Genomic DNA, 12577 nt, shown 5'->3' on the forward strand with positions numbered 1-12577 from the left:
GATTAGTGCTTATCAAAACATGGTTAGAAGCTGTAGAAATCAGTGCCTGAAACAAATTAGAAAAAGACAACTTTAAAACTAGTGTTAAATGTCAGAACAAGGTTCCAAAAGCTACAGAAGTCTTGGTATGTGTCTATTTACAAAAAGGTCTGGCCAAACAAGAACCACCATATTACCACCACAGACAAGTTTACGATCCAGACTACAATGAAACTTTAAAAGTAATGGGGGGAAAGTGTCTAACATACAACCCTGCTATTAACAGAAAACTGTCTGGAGACCTGAATTAAACAAAAGTGTCAAGTGCTCCTCTCAAAACCTCTTGTAGTGATAGACCTGTCAGCAGAAAACAGCCAGGACCATACAAAAGAAGAGTCCAGGAGCTGAGAGGACAAGTGACTACATCACAAGGTGGTAATTACAGGGAAAAGAAGTAAAAAAGGCCAGATCAAAGGGCTCCAAGAGGTACTTCAAACCCAGCTAATCATGGCAAGAACAGATGGGGTAAATCAGCTGCTCAACTGGCTATCTGTGGGGAAATAAAATGATGCTGGGCCTCAAAGGCAAGAATAAACAGCAGCAGCTATTAATTACCAAGGTGACTACTAGACACCACCATTACACATTGTCACGGTCGGAATGTTTATGTCCCCCGAAATTCACGTTGAAATCCTAGGCTGGGCACAGTGGCTCACACCTGTAATCCCAGCATTTTGGGAGGCTGAGGCAGGAGGATTACTTGAGCTCAGGAGTTCAAGACCAGCCTGGGCAACATAGCAAGACCCTGTCTATTCAAAAAACACAAAAAATTAGCTGAGTGTGATAGCATGCACCTGCAGTCCCAGCTACTCTGGAGGCTGAGGTGGGAGAATCACTTGCCACTCAGGAGTTCAAGACCAGCCTGGACAACACGGCAAAACCCTCTCTCTGCAAAAAATAAAAATAAAATAAATAAAATAAAATCCTAACCCTCCAAGTGATGGTAATAGGATGTGAGACCTTTTGGGGGGTGACTAGGTCATGAGGGCAGAACCTTCATGAATAGGATTAGCGCCATTACGAAAGAGGTCCAGGAGCTTGTTTGCCCCTTCCACCATGTGACACCATCTACGAAAGAGGAAACAAGCCCTCATCAGACACACAATCTGCTGGTGCCCTGATCATGGACTTCTCGGCCTTCAGAACTGTAAGAAACAAAGGTATGTTGTTTACAAGCTACCCAGTTTATGGTATTGTGTTAGAGTAGCCTGAACAGACCAAGACACACACCAATGTCACTACAATTAGGGAATATTACTCAAATGAGGCCAAACATTAGTTTACCCATCTCCAGTTCAGCCTGGAAACTTCAGAATCCAGAAAAGGAGCTTCTGCAGTTAGTAAACCACTGTTCTAGAACCACCCTCAATAAGGCATGGGCAATCAGAACATCTGAATTCTGCAATAGTCTTAGGTTGGAGGGGAAATTACCCTTTCTAAACCTTATCCTCTGCTGAAAAATAGAGAACATATCTCCCCTTCCCTGACTTCAAAGGATTGGAATATACAATGAAACAAGAGAACATACATGAAAACGCTCTGTATAAAATCACACTGTATATGCACAGCATTTTATCATTTGAAGTGTGGTTTAACTCATACTTAGAAAGGCCAAATAAATGTAGGTTGCCCCTTCAGCCTATAAGCTATAAACTCTAACATGCGTATTTTAAAGTATTAGCAAAGTTACAGTGAAAGCACTTAGACACAAGACGACAGAAAAATAAAGGCAGAGAAATTTGAGAAAATTTAGTGCAGAGACCATAAACTTTATCTCATTGGGTTCTAAGGGGATCACTATGCACTGGATAAAAATGTTTATAGTGACTCTGTTACCAACAAATGGTTAGAATCTGTATGCTTTTCTTTAAAAATCAGGAAAATGCATATTTTAGGAAAGATTATCATGTAAAAAACACATGTAGTATTGCATTTAGAGTGGTAAGTACCAGTAAGGTTAAATGGAAATAGACAGTGTAGAGCCACAAGAATGCTTTTAAAGATGGGAGTTCAAGAATCCTTGGGGCCAGGTGTGGTGGTTGATGCCTATAATCCTAGCACTTTGGGAGGCCAAGGTGGGAGGATGGCTTGAGCCCAGAAATTGGAGACCAGTCTAGATAACACAGTCTCTACAAAAAAAGAAAAAAAAAATTAATTAGCCAGGTATGGTGGCACACACCTGTATCCCCGGCTTCTTGAGAAGTTGCAGTGCGAAGACTGCTTGAGGCCAGGAGGTCAATGCTGCAGTAAGCCACGATTGTGCCAGTGCGCTCCAGCCTAGGTGACAGACAGACAGCTTGTTTCAAAAACAAAATAAAACCCTTAGATGTAGGGTTGGGAAGGAGACAGGTGAACCAGGGATCATTATGGTGTCACTTACATGTGATACAATGCCTAAACCAAGTCCACTCATAGTGGCCCACAAATGTTCAGAGAGTAAGTATCTGTTGGTTTTACCTGCCCTCCATCAATTCCCACTGCTGGGGAATGACGACTCCCCTAAAGGGTACTGTCTGAGTGCGGCAGTAACCAAAGCACCTGCTAGGACCCAATCTGGGCATGAAAGATACACTCTCAGTAGAAAGTGGGATTAAAAACTGCTAGAGAGGTTGGCTCTTCTGTATCCTGAGAAGACTGTCTACTGAGTCCTGCTGCCTGGATCCCTGAAGCTGCTCTAGATCTGGTTCACTCTGAAGCCTGATTCTTTGGCATTATTGTCACCACATCCCTCCAGTAACCTCTTTATGTTTAAAGTAGTCAGATTTAGTTCTTACTGCTTACAACCAAAGATCTCTGGCTGATTAGCTGTTATACTGTGTCTAGAAGAATTGCGTTTTCTTAAAAATTGGGGGGATAAAATTTAATTTGATTGGCAAGTAATTAAACCATTAATTTTACATTGAAAAGGGACATATTATAGAGTAGAATACAAAATTCATGTAAAACTTTAAGATAATGGATTTTGAGATTTTAAAAAATACGCTTCCTCCCACTTCCTATCCTTCCTCTCTCCCTCCCCCATGCAAGTTATTTAGTGATGGGATTAAGAAACACTGGTATAGAGATAAATTTTCCTTAACTTTTAAGATTTGTCCCTAACTAGATAAAAGGTCTAAGGCAGGTTACTTAACCTTTCTAAGGCTCACTTTTCATACCTTTAAAAAGGGATAATACTACCTACATGTAGAGCTGTTATCCCAAGAGGTAACACAGGAAACCATTTAGCACTGTTCCTCAGAGCACAGTTTTATCAGCCATGGCAAACAAACAGAGTTTAGTTAATATAAAAAAGGTAGGTTGGCACATGTTGATGGCTGTAAAAATTCCCTGTAGGCTATCCTGTGCAATATGACTTGGCAGCATTTGCCATCAAGAGGGGGTATCTTTGTCCAACCCCTTAAATTTGAGTTGGCTTTGTGACTTGCTTTGACTAGCAGAATATGGCAGAGTGGTACTGTGTGACTCTTAAGCTTCAGCCTCCAGAAACCTCGCAGTTCTCACCCTCTTGGAACAAAGTGCCTCCACCTGAGGAAATTTGATCTAGGGTGCTAGATGAGATTCTGTGGAGCTCAGACAGATAGCCCAGCTTGACTAACTAGTTCTGACTCAAGACTTAAGAGGACTGCAGCCACATTAGTGACCTCAGGCCAGGCACTACCAATGGAAGAACTGCTCTGCCCTAATTATGAGCAAATAAAATGGTATGTGTTTTAAACCACAAACTTTTGGAATGGGTTAACAATAGATAAGTGACAGATATGCTTCATGAATTATCGTAATATTTCTATATTTTATAGTCTATTCACTTCCTAAAATTTCCTATAACAAACTCTAAGGCCCAAAGTCCACAGTCACTATGTCACAGCCAGATGTGGTTACGTTTCTCATTCTTCAATGCTAGATCAACGTTGCTAATTTCATATAATGAACTGTATCTCCACCAGAATGCGGGGCATAGGAGATAGAACATACTCCAAAGCCAAAATAACTGAAGTGAAAATTTGCTAAAATTCTCATAGTTAAACCACAAAGATGCAGGTGCAAATAAAGGTGAGTTGAATTTGAAGGTAACTGGCTAAGGAAAAAAATGAACAATTTAATTGATAATTTAATTAAAGCATTAAATTATAATGTTTTGTTCTTTAAAAAAAAATCAAATCAGATTATAATAATCTGTTTAAGAATCAAAATTATAGTTTTAGATTATAATTTAATAATTAAAACAGATTCTCCCCTGTAACAATTCTTGCTCCTGGCATTTTCTTCCATATACTTCAAAGATGACTAAAACTCTATTCTAGAAGTTCCATCTTATACATAGTCTCATTATATATCTTTTTTTCCTATGAATAAATATTGATTGCATCATTCTTTTTAAAGATTGCAGCATATTCCACTACATGGATAGGCCCTAATTCACTTAATCCCTTATCAATAGGTATTTAAATCACTTTCTATGTTTTGTTATAAAAAAAGGAGAGGTGAGCAGTCTGGTACGTACATCTGTGCATACTTCACCAACTGCTTCTTTAAATTCCTAGATGTGAATTTACCTTTTTTTCTTTTTTTGTAATGACTTTGGGTTCATATTGCTCAAACTGTCATCCAAAAGATATGTACCAAATTTACTTTAACAAGAAGGAAACCCTTAAATGCTAAAAGTAAGAACACATTTTACACCTCTAATATCTATATATAAAATGGCAAACAACTTTTTAAATTGCATTCTATCTCTATCTAAAATACTGACTCATGCCTCTTATACTGTATTTACTGTACATTTGGAGGGGGAAAATCCTACAATACCCAAATAATTTCTAGTGGTTTTATTTTCAGCACAATGTTGTTTTCAAAAGGTAAACTCCAAAAAGAGTGTACTTGCTGCAAAATAAGCAAATCAGTAGAGAATGTTGAAAAGCAGGAAAGGAAGCAAAAAATAAACCAATCAGTTAGAGCAGTTATCAGCTCACCAAATCTGCATCCTTACACAATGGCCAGGAGAGAAAGGTACAGAGAGTGAAAAGGTGAAACTAAAAGCAGCAGCCCTCAGAGCTTCAGTGATGGCCGGATGAAATTACACACAGACATATATATCTACATGCTCTGTACACACCAATCCTACAGCTAATCTCCAGGGGTTAAAACACAAGAGGAATCTTTGTGTGCTTTATAGAGCCAAACATATCACGCAGAAAGGGAATGGGGAAGGCCAGGATACAGATTTCCTTCAGGTAAGAATGTCTAGTTAGCAGCTTGAGAGGCCAGTATCAATTACTTCCCTTCCAGGGCAAAGAAGGATTAATAGGAACATTAAGCAAAAGACAGCTCCAAAAGCACTGATTCCCTTCAAAAACCATCACATCTGAGAGGGTCCAATCATCAAGCTCTATAAAAAAATGAGCAAAGTGAGAACACTTAATAATGAATAAAATTAATTGGTGACAGAATCATGCATGTGCTAAGGTGGCCACACAATATGACTAATAACAACTTATTGACTAAAGTTTCATCCTATCCAAAGAGATGAGGGCATTAGATCAAACTGCCATACCAGAAGCAGAGTATGCTAAATAAAACAGCAGTGTGTGAGCATACACACACGTATGTGTCTGTGCATACGTTGGGGGTGGTCACTTGGAAATGCCACAAATCTATGCATCTAATATTCTAGGCAAGGATTCTGCAAATTATGGCCCATGGACCAAATCTAGCTAAGATTTGTATATAACAGGAGCTAAGAATGACTTTTACATTTTTAAATGGTTGAAAAAATAAAATATTACGTGACACATAAAAATTGCATGAAATTCAAATGTCAGTGTTCATAAACATTTCTTGGAACACAGTCACACCCATTCATTTATATCTATGACTGTTTTCCTGCTATCATGGCAGAGCTGAGTAGGTGTAGAGACCTGGATGGCTGGCGAAGTAAAAAATATTTACTATACGGTCCTTTACAGAAAATTTGCTTACCTCTCTTCCAGGCTACAAAATCACAGTTGTTTACTCGATCACAGCTCCAAACCTGTGCAGGCTTGTTGGTTTGGCCCCTGACATATCCAAGATTTTGATATAACCTGCCAGGCCAATGGAGAATGCAACCCCATTGGCTAAGAACAATGGAAAAGTCCAATAGGTCATCAAGATGTTGGGATACCTGCCTAAGATAACAAGAAAATGTAAAAGGCTTTTCTGAGTTGAAAGTAAGATGGTTCCAGAAGGTGTAAGTGGGAATAAGGATGAATACAGGTATTCTCTTTAAAAGGATGTATAATATCTCTAGCTGGGTGCGGTAGCTCACGGCTGTAATCCCAGCACTTTGGGAGGCCAACGCAGGTGGATCACCTGAGGTCAGGAGCTCGAGATCAGCCTGGCCAGCACGGCGAAACCCCATCGCTACTAAAAATACAAAAATGAGCTGGGCGTAGTGGCGTATGCCTGTAATCCCAGCTACTCGGGAGGCTGAGGCACGAGAATAGCTTGAACCCTGGGAGGCAGAAGTTGCAGTGAGCCAAGATCATGCCACTGCACTCCAGCCTTGGCAACAATGAGCCTCTGCCTCAAAAAAAAAAAAAAAAAAAAAAAAAAAAAAACAGAAAAAGAAAAAGATGTATGATATCTCTTTCTAAAGATGAGAATGTAACTGTCTTCAAAATGGCTACCACTTTCTGAGCGCTTACTAGGAGCCTAGGACTAAGCAAATTTTTTTGCATTTATTATCCCAGTTAATGGTCATCTCCTCTAGACTCAAAGAAGGAGACTGGACCAAGTTGAACACAACCAGAGAGCTCAGGAAATGAGAATCAAGGCCATATTCAAAGTCTAAAGCCTGTGTTCATAACCATTTCCCAACCCAAGGGCAGAAAGCATAAATGATCGCCGTGAATAAATGACAGGAAAGGGAAAGACTATAGAAATAGTAGAAGCAAGTTTATTTTTATGGCCATAAGCATTATACAGTTATTTTATTTATATATCTCACACTTTCTTTTGACTCATAATGCCCTCTCTTACTTCAGCATTTAAAGTAAAATATGATTCAGTCCCGCCAGACCCTTTCCTATTGACAAAAATCAACACAGGTACCCAACTGTGAAGGCATTTTAAAGACAGCAGAATTAGACAACTAAAGTTGTAAGTGTAACTTCCACCCATGAAGTCCCTGGGTTACCTGTGAAGGTCTCAACACGAAAGGAGTGGTGAAGCACTTTTAAGTGTGATGGACTATAAAGTACATGTGCAGTATTTTAATTTTTTAATTCAGATTATAAGTGAAGAGAAAATGTTAAATAGAATCTTGCCCACAGAGAGAAATATAATGCTGGTGGGTGGCTATCGTTTCTTCCTGCCCAGCAGCATCCATGTCTTCCCCTCTGCCAAATAAACCATCATTTTCCACTTTCCTCTAAATATCTACATTTGGGGACCACTCAATCCTAACTCATTTTTGAAAATCTTTTTCTTAAAAAACAATGTTTTAAGTGTTAATATCTTCATCACACCAATTTGGAAATAATGTACTTATTATCCTATACCATGAATATACATGTTTCCTCAGATGTTTATTAATGGTTCCCCAAACCTGGCTTGTAAGTCCTTCTTGTGGGTCAAAGAGGAGCTAAGAGTTTTATACGGGAAACTTCTAGCCAGCCTCCCAACAACTCTACTAGTTAGCCATATCCAGATGAGTAACTGAAGAGTCACGCAGGGTAAGTAGCTAGAGTGAATAAAGGAAACCAAATTTGAATTTTAAGTCTATTTTGACTCACACTGTGTTTTTCCCATCATGTTCTACTGTCCTGCCAAGGCACAAACACATTTTCTTAGAATGATTCCCTTTGAGTCAAATTTCAAATTTTCTGGAGAGAAGGGAGTGGAGCTGAAAGACCCATTTACTCCAACGGCTGGTGTCAAGATCAAATCTTTGCTTATCTACCATCAAACTATCTGGTCTGAATTTTTAGATATAATTTTTTAAAAACACAGCCACAGTGCATGCAGGACTAGCATGTCAGGCCAGCTTGGCTTATCAACTGATAGGCGGTGCTTTGCTGTGGGAATAAAATGGAAGTGCTTTTACATCCCTAAGTCTGAAGACGACTTTATTTATTTGTTTATTTATTTCAGTGTCTTACTCTGTTGCCCAGGCTAGAGTGTAGCAGCGTGATCTCGGCTCACTGCAACCTCAGCCTCCTGGGTTCAAGCGATTCTCCCGCCTCAGCCTCCTGAGTAGCTGGGATTACAGGCACATGCCACCACGCCTGGATAATTTTTTTTGTATTTTTGGTAGAGATGGGGTTTCACCATGTTGGCCAGGCTGCTCTTGAACTTCTGACCTCAAATGATCCACCCGCCTCGGCCTACCTCAAATGATCCATCCGCCTTGGCCTCTCAAAGTGCTGGGATTACAGGCGTTAAGCCACTGTGCCCAGCCTGAAGATAACTTTAAAAGGCAAGTAACGAGCACATAGATCTACTTTTCAAAAATGTTTTTTTCTCTTTAGAATGGTCATTCTGTGATGGCTCATGCCTGTAATCTCAGCACTTTGGGAGGCTGTGGTAGGAGGATCACTTGAGCCCAGGAGGTCAAGGATGCAGTGAGCCATGTTCATGCAATTGCATTCCAGACTGGGCAACAAAGTGAGACCCTGTGTCAAAAGAAAAAGGAAAAAAAGAAGAAAGAAAAGAAAAGAAAAGAATTCGAACTCCCATTTTATTCAATAAAAAGATGTGTCTCTAATTTTTTTAAGTCCTGGATCTCTTTCCTAAAACAACTACAGACCCTCTTCCAGAAAAATACACATACACAAAAAGTTTTGGTCACAACTACAGGGAGCTCAGGAATCCCTTGAAACCAACCCTTGGAGGGTCACAGACCCCCAGGATAACCCTTGCTCTAAAAGCATATTACAAAATTCCTTACATTATTTCACAGGCCCAGAATAAAGACCATATAGCTAACTCTCTCATCATCATTTTTTATATTTTCGGAAAGCAAATATCAAATAAACACACAAATTTTCTTAACTAGTCTTTCATATTCTCAAAAAAACCCAGAAATCTTATGACTCAAATAAATCAATAAATATAAGGTCATACAAGTTCAAAATCTGAATCAGTTTTCTTAAAATCTGCTACTTCCATTTCTGTGTTTCTGCCCATAAAGATCTCTCTTGAAAAGAAGAAACATTAGTATGGTAAGGGCTTGAGTCTGCTACTTTAACATTCATCAACAGGTTAATATGTAAAAAGAAGATCACTCATAAAGTTTACTAAAAGATGTTCTCTCATATATATGGGATATACAATATGATAAAAAGACAATTCTTAAATGTTCAATGAATAGATCTGTGTCAGTGCAATTGCAAGTAAAATCATGTAGCTGACAAAACAGTTTTTAGAGTTCATAAAGGCTCAAATTAATGTGTTTCCCACAACTTGAGTTAAGAACTTTCAGGCTGGACACAGTGGCTCAAACCCATAATCCCAGCACTTTGGGAGGCTGAGGCGGGAGGATCGCTTGAGCCCAGCAGTTCGAGACCAGCCTGGGCAACATAGTGAGATCATGTCTCTACAAAAATAAAAAACTTAGCCAGGCATCATGGAACATGCCGGTAGTCCCAACTAGTTGGCAGGCTGAGATGGGAGGATTGCTTGAGCCCAGGAGTTCCAGGCTGCAATGAGCCCTGATGATCGTGCCACTGCACTCCAGCCTAGGCAATAGAGGAAGGTCCTGTCTCAAAAAAAATAAAGTAACTTTCAGGAATGTTATATTTTCAGGGACAGCTCAAACTTTAAAGTCTTTCAAATTCCTCTTGGTCTTATTACTCTAGAAAATTTCTAGCATCATCCAACAAAATTATAAGTTATCAAATGAACTTACAAAAATGTTTGAACAGCACTCCATTTACGAATAACTGACAGAATAGCTCACGAAAATTTAAGTTACAGAGGGCAGTGATACTTTCCCATGAAAATATTACAGATTATTTTAAATCACTAGATACTGTTTCAAAATCAGTATTATGATAAGATTAAGAAACACTTAAAAAGAACATTTCACCACATGACAATTACTTTCTAAACAATAACTATCCCCACCAAAATGCAACTTGGTATTGTGAACCCCAATCAATTGACAATTTCAGTTCACAATCTGTAGTACTTAAGATTTAAAACAATTCTTCTCTTAGAGTGCCCTGTCTCCTAAAACCAAGGAAATGAACAGGGTCTGATGCCCACCTACAGCCAGCGTTTAGGTCAGTTATTTTTTCAAAGTCAGGGAAACTTCATACCTTACGGGAGGGCAAGTTACATCTCAGAATCTTCATGTAAAGTAATTTTTGTCTTTGTGACAAAAGTCAAATTCTTGAGCACTAATTCTTGAGAGCACTGTAATGGTATTATTGAAGTCACTGGTCTCACATAATATGACTAAAATTGTACATATTTCTTGCTAGAGATTAAACACACTTCACTTAATACATTTCCATCTGCAACTTCTCCTCTTTGAAAGAACTGAGGGAAAACAGGGAGAATGTACCTAAATTTAGGAAGGAAAGTGAAACAACCAAGTTTATCCTACACAACTTCTTCATCCCGGATATGAAGATGCAAGATCTACTTGGGGGACAGGAAAATTGGAAAACAACGATATGGCTGAATAAAATAACAAACCTGGGTTCAAACGAGACATGATCCTGGTGCTAATCGTATCTATCCCACTGGAGGTCAAATCAGCTGCATTGGTGCCTATTTCCTCATCCACCTCTCACCACCTAAACGTGCCATTTACGAGAAAGCTATCGAAGTTGAATCAAAGTGACTTTTGGAAAGAGATGCCAATATAATTTGCAGTGTGCTCCAAACAACTACACACAAGGCAACGTTTCTCACTGAGCACCCCCGCCCCCACTTTCAACTTCCCCTTAAGATAGGGACAGTCACATAGACAGTTTTTGAAAATCAAAGCGAAAAATAAATAAAAGCACCCCATCACGATCACCGACGAGATCCCCACTCTGTGGTGGAATTGGGTGCCGGGTGAGGACGATGGGCACACGCTCCTGGTCGCTTCGCGAACTCCGTCGGGAGGTCGCCAAGTTTCTCTTTCACCCTTTTTTCCGCACCCGCCGAGCCCAGGAAGGAAGGGGGCGGCCGCAGGGGCCGGAACCGCGCGACCTGGAACCCGGGGCCTTTTTTGATTGCCGGCCGCGCCCCGCGCAAGTGCCGGCGTTCGAGACCCGCCCCAGCGCGCGTGGGCGCCAACTTCGCGGGGACCCCCAGCGACGCGCCCCCTCGGCACCCCTAGTCCCGCCTCTCCCGGGCTCAGCGGGATCCGGGCGTCCCCGTCACCCTCCCCACCCCCCAGGGAAGCGAGCCCACCCCTAGCAGCGTCACCCTGGATGGGGCGGCGGGGCCGCAGTCACCTTCCCGGGGAAGAAGCGGCTTCCCCGACTCCGGGCGGCCCGCAGCCCCCGCCGCACCCCCGCAGACCTGGCGGCGTCCGGGCGAGCTCACCTGGCGACTGGCTGCGGCCTCCGGGGCGGCCTCTGGGCGTGGGCCGGGCGGAGGCTGCAAGGGGGGCGGCGGGAGCCCGGGCTGCAGCCGGGGCCGCCGCCGGCCGCCAAGCCTCGCCCCAACTCGCGCCGGCCGCGGCCGCCCCCGGGGAGTACCGGGAGCGCGGGGAGCGCGAGTCCCGCGGCGGCGGCGGCGCGGCGCGGCTCAGGCGTCGGAGCAGGCGGCCGCGGGCGCCGCCGCCTCCTCCTCCATGGCTGTTTACCCGGCTGCATTGTGGGAGTTTGACCTCCGCCGCCGCCAACCGCCGCCTCAGCTTGCGCCGCCGCCGCCGCCGCGCACGCCATGGGAGCCGTGACTGACGGTGAGGCCCCGCTCGCTGCCACCCGCGCCCGCTGCACGGCCCGCTGGGCCTCCCCCGAGACCCCTGGCCTCCCAGCCCGCTTCCGGGAACCCCTCGCTCTCCCCGGCCGCTTCGCCAGAGCGCTTCGGCCTTCCCGACCTCTCCCCGGAGCCCCGGGCCTCCCTGGCTGCTTCCCTGAGTCCTTCCTCCTCTCGCCAGAGCCCGAGCGCCCCTCGGAGCCCCTCGGCTTCTCCCGCCTGCTTTCCCGGAGGCAGCGCGGGGCTACAGGGTGTGCCGGGAGCGTGGTCGGTGGGCTGGGAACACACGTGGGTGGCCGAGACGGCTAGAAGCGGTGCAAGGGCGGGTGGGACCAGAGGGAGTCCGGGTTTGTCTAGGGGCGCGGTGAGGGCCCAGGAGCCGCGAAGGGTGGACGGTGGTGCTGGGCTTAGGGCTGGGGGCCTGGAAGGTTTGTGGAGGGCTGGGAGGGAGTGGGAGCTCCAGGGATGGGGCGGCAGTTTCGGGACTCGTCTACAGGGGTGTCAGGATACAGAGCGTGACACCTGGAGGGGTCCTGGGGCATATTAGGAAGGACTCACAGACAGTGGAGTCGATGGCAATGAGGCCTTGAACTGCGAGTGGATTGTGGGTGAGGAGAAGGAGCAGGGAATTATTTAT

The 12577-nt window shown here is 43.3% G+C and overlaps 2 protein-coding genes across 9 annotated transcripts in view; one reads left to right on the top strand and one right to left on the bottom strand.

Moving 5' to 3' along the window:
* The window catches only part of ATXN7 (ataxin 7), a 144070-nt gene extending 132906 nt beyond the window's left edge, over positions 1–11164 (bottom strand). For 3 of the 4 annotated variants that reach the window (XM_030801503.1, XM_030801504.1, XM_030801500.1), the window contains exon 1: positions 10720–10838. The gene's annotated coding sequence lies outside the window, so the exon portion shown is untranslated. Of the gene's footprint in view, positions 1–10719 lie in introns of all 4 variants that reach the window. The other variant, XM_030801505.1, reaches the window with a different exon arrangement.
* A 504-nt stretch (positions 11165–11668) lies between these two features.
* The window catches only part of THOC7 (THO complex 7), a 123262-nt gene continuing 122353 nt past the window's right edge, over positions 11669–12577 (top strand). For 4 of the 5 annotated variants that reach the window (XR_004027511.1, XR_004027512.1, XR_004027513.1 and 1 more), the window contains exon 1: positions 11669–11923. Coding sequence is in view for 1 of the 5 variants with exons in the window: in XM_003273657.3 (XP_003273705.1) it covers positions 11905–11923 (19 nt within the window). In the remaining 4 variants the exon portion in view is untranslated. The remainder of the gene's footprint in view (positions 11924–12577) is intronic. The other variant, XM_003273657.3, reaches the window with a different exon arrangement.

The sequence above is a fragment of the Nomascus leucogenys genome, chromosome 21 (genome assembly GCF_006542625.1).
Source record: "Nomascus leucogenys isolate Asia chromosome 21, Asia_NLE_v1, whole genome shotgun sequence".
Classification (NCBI taxonomy): Eukaryota; Metazoa; Chordata; class Mammalia; order Primates; family Hylobatidae; genus Nomascus; species Nomascus leucogenys.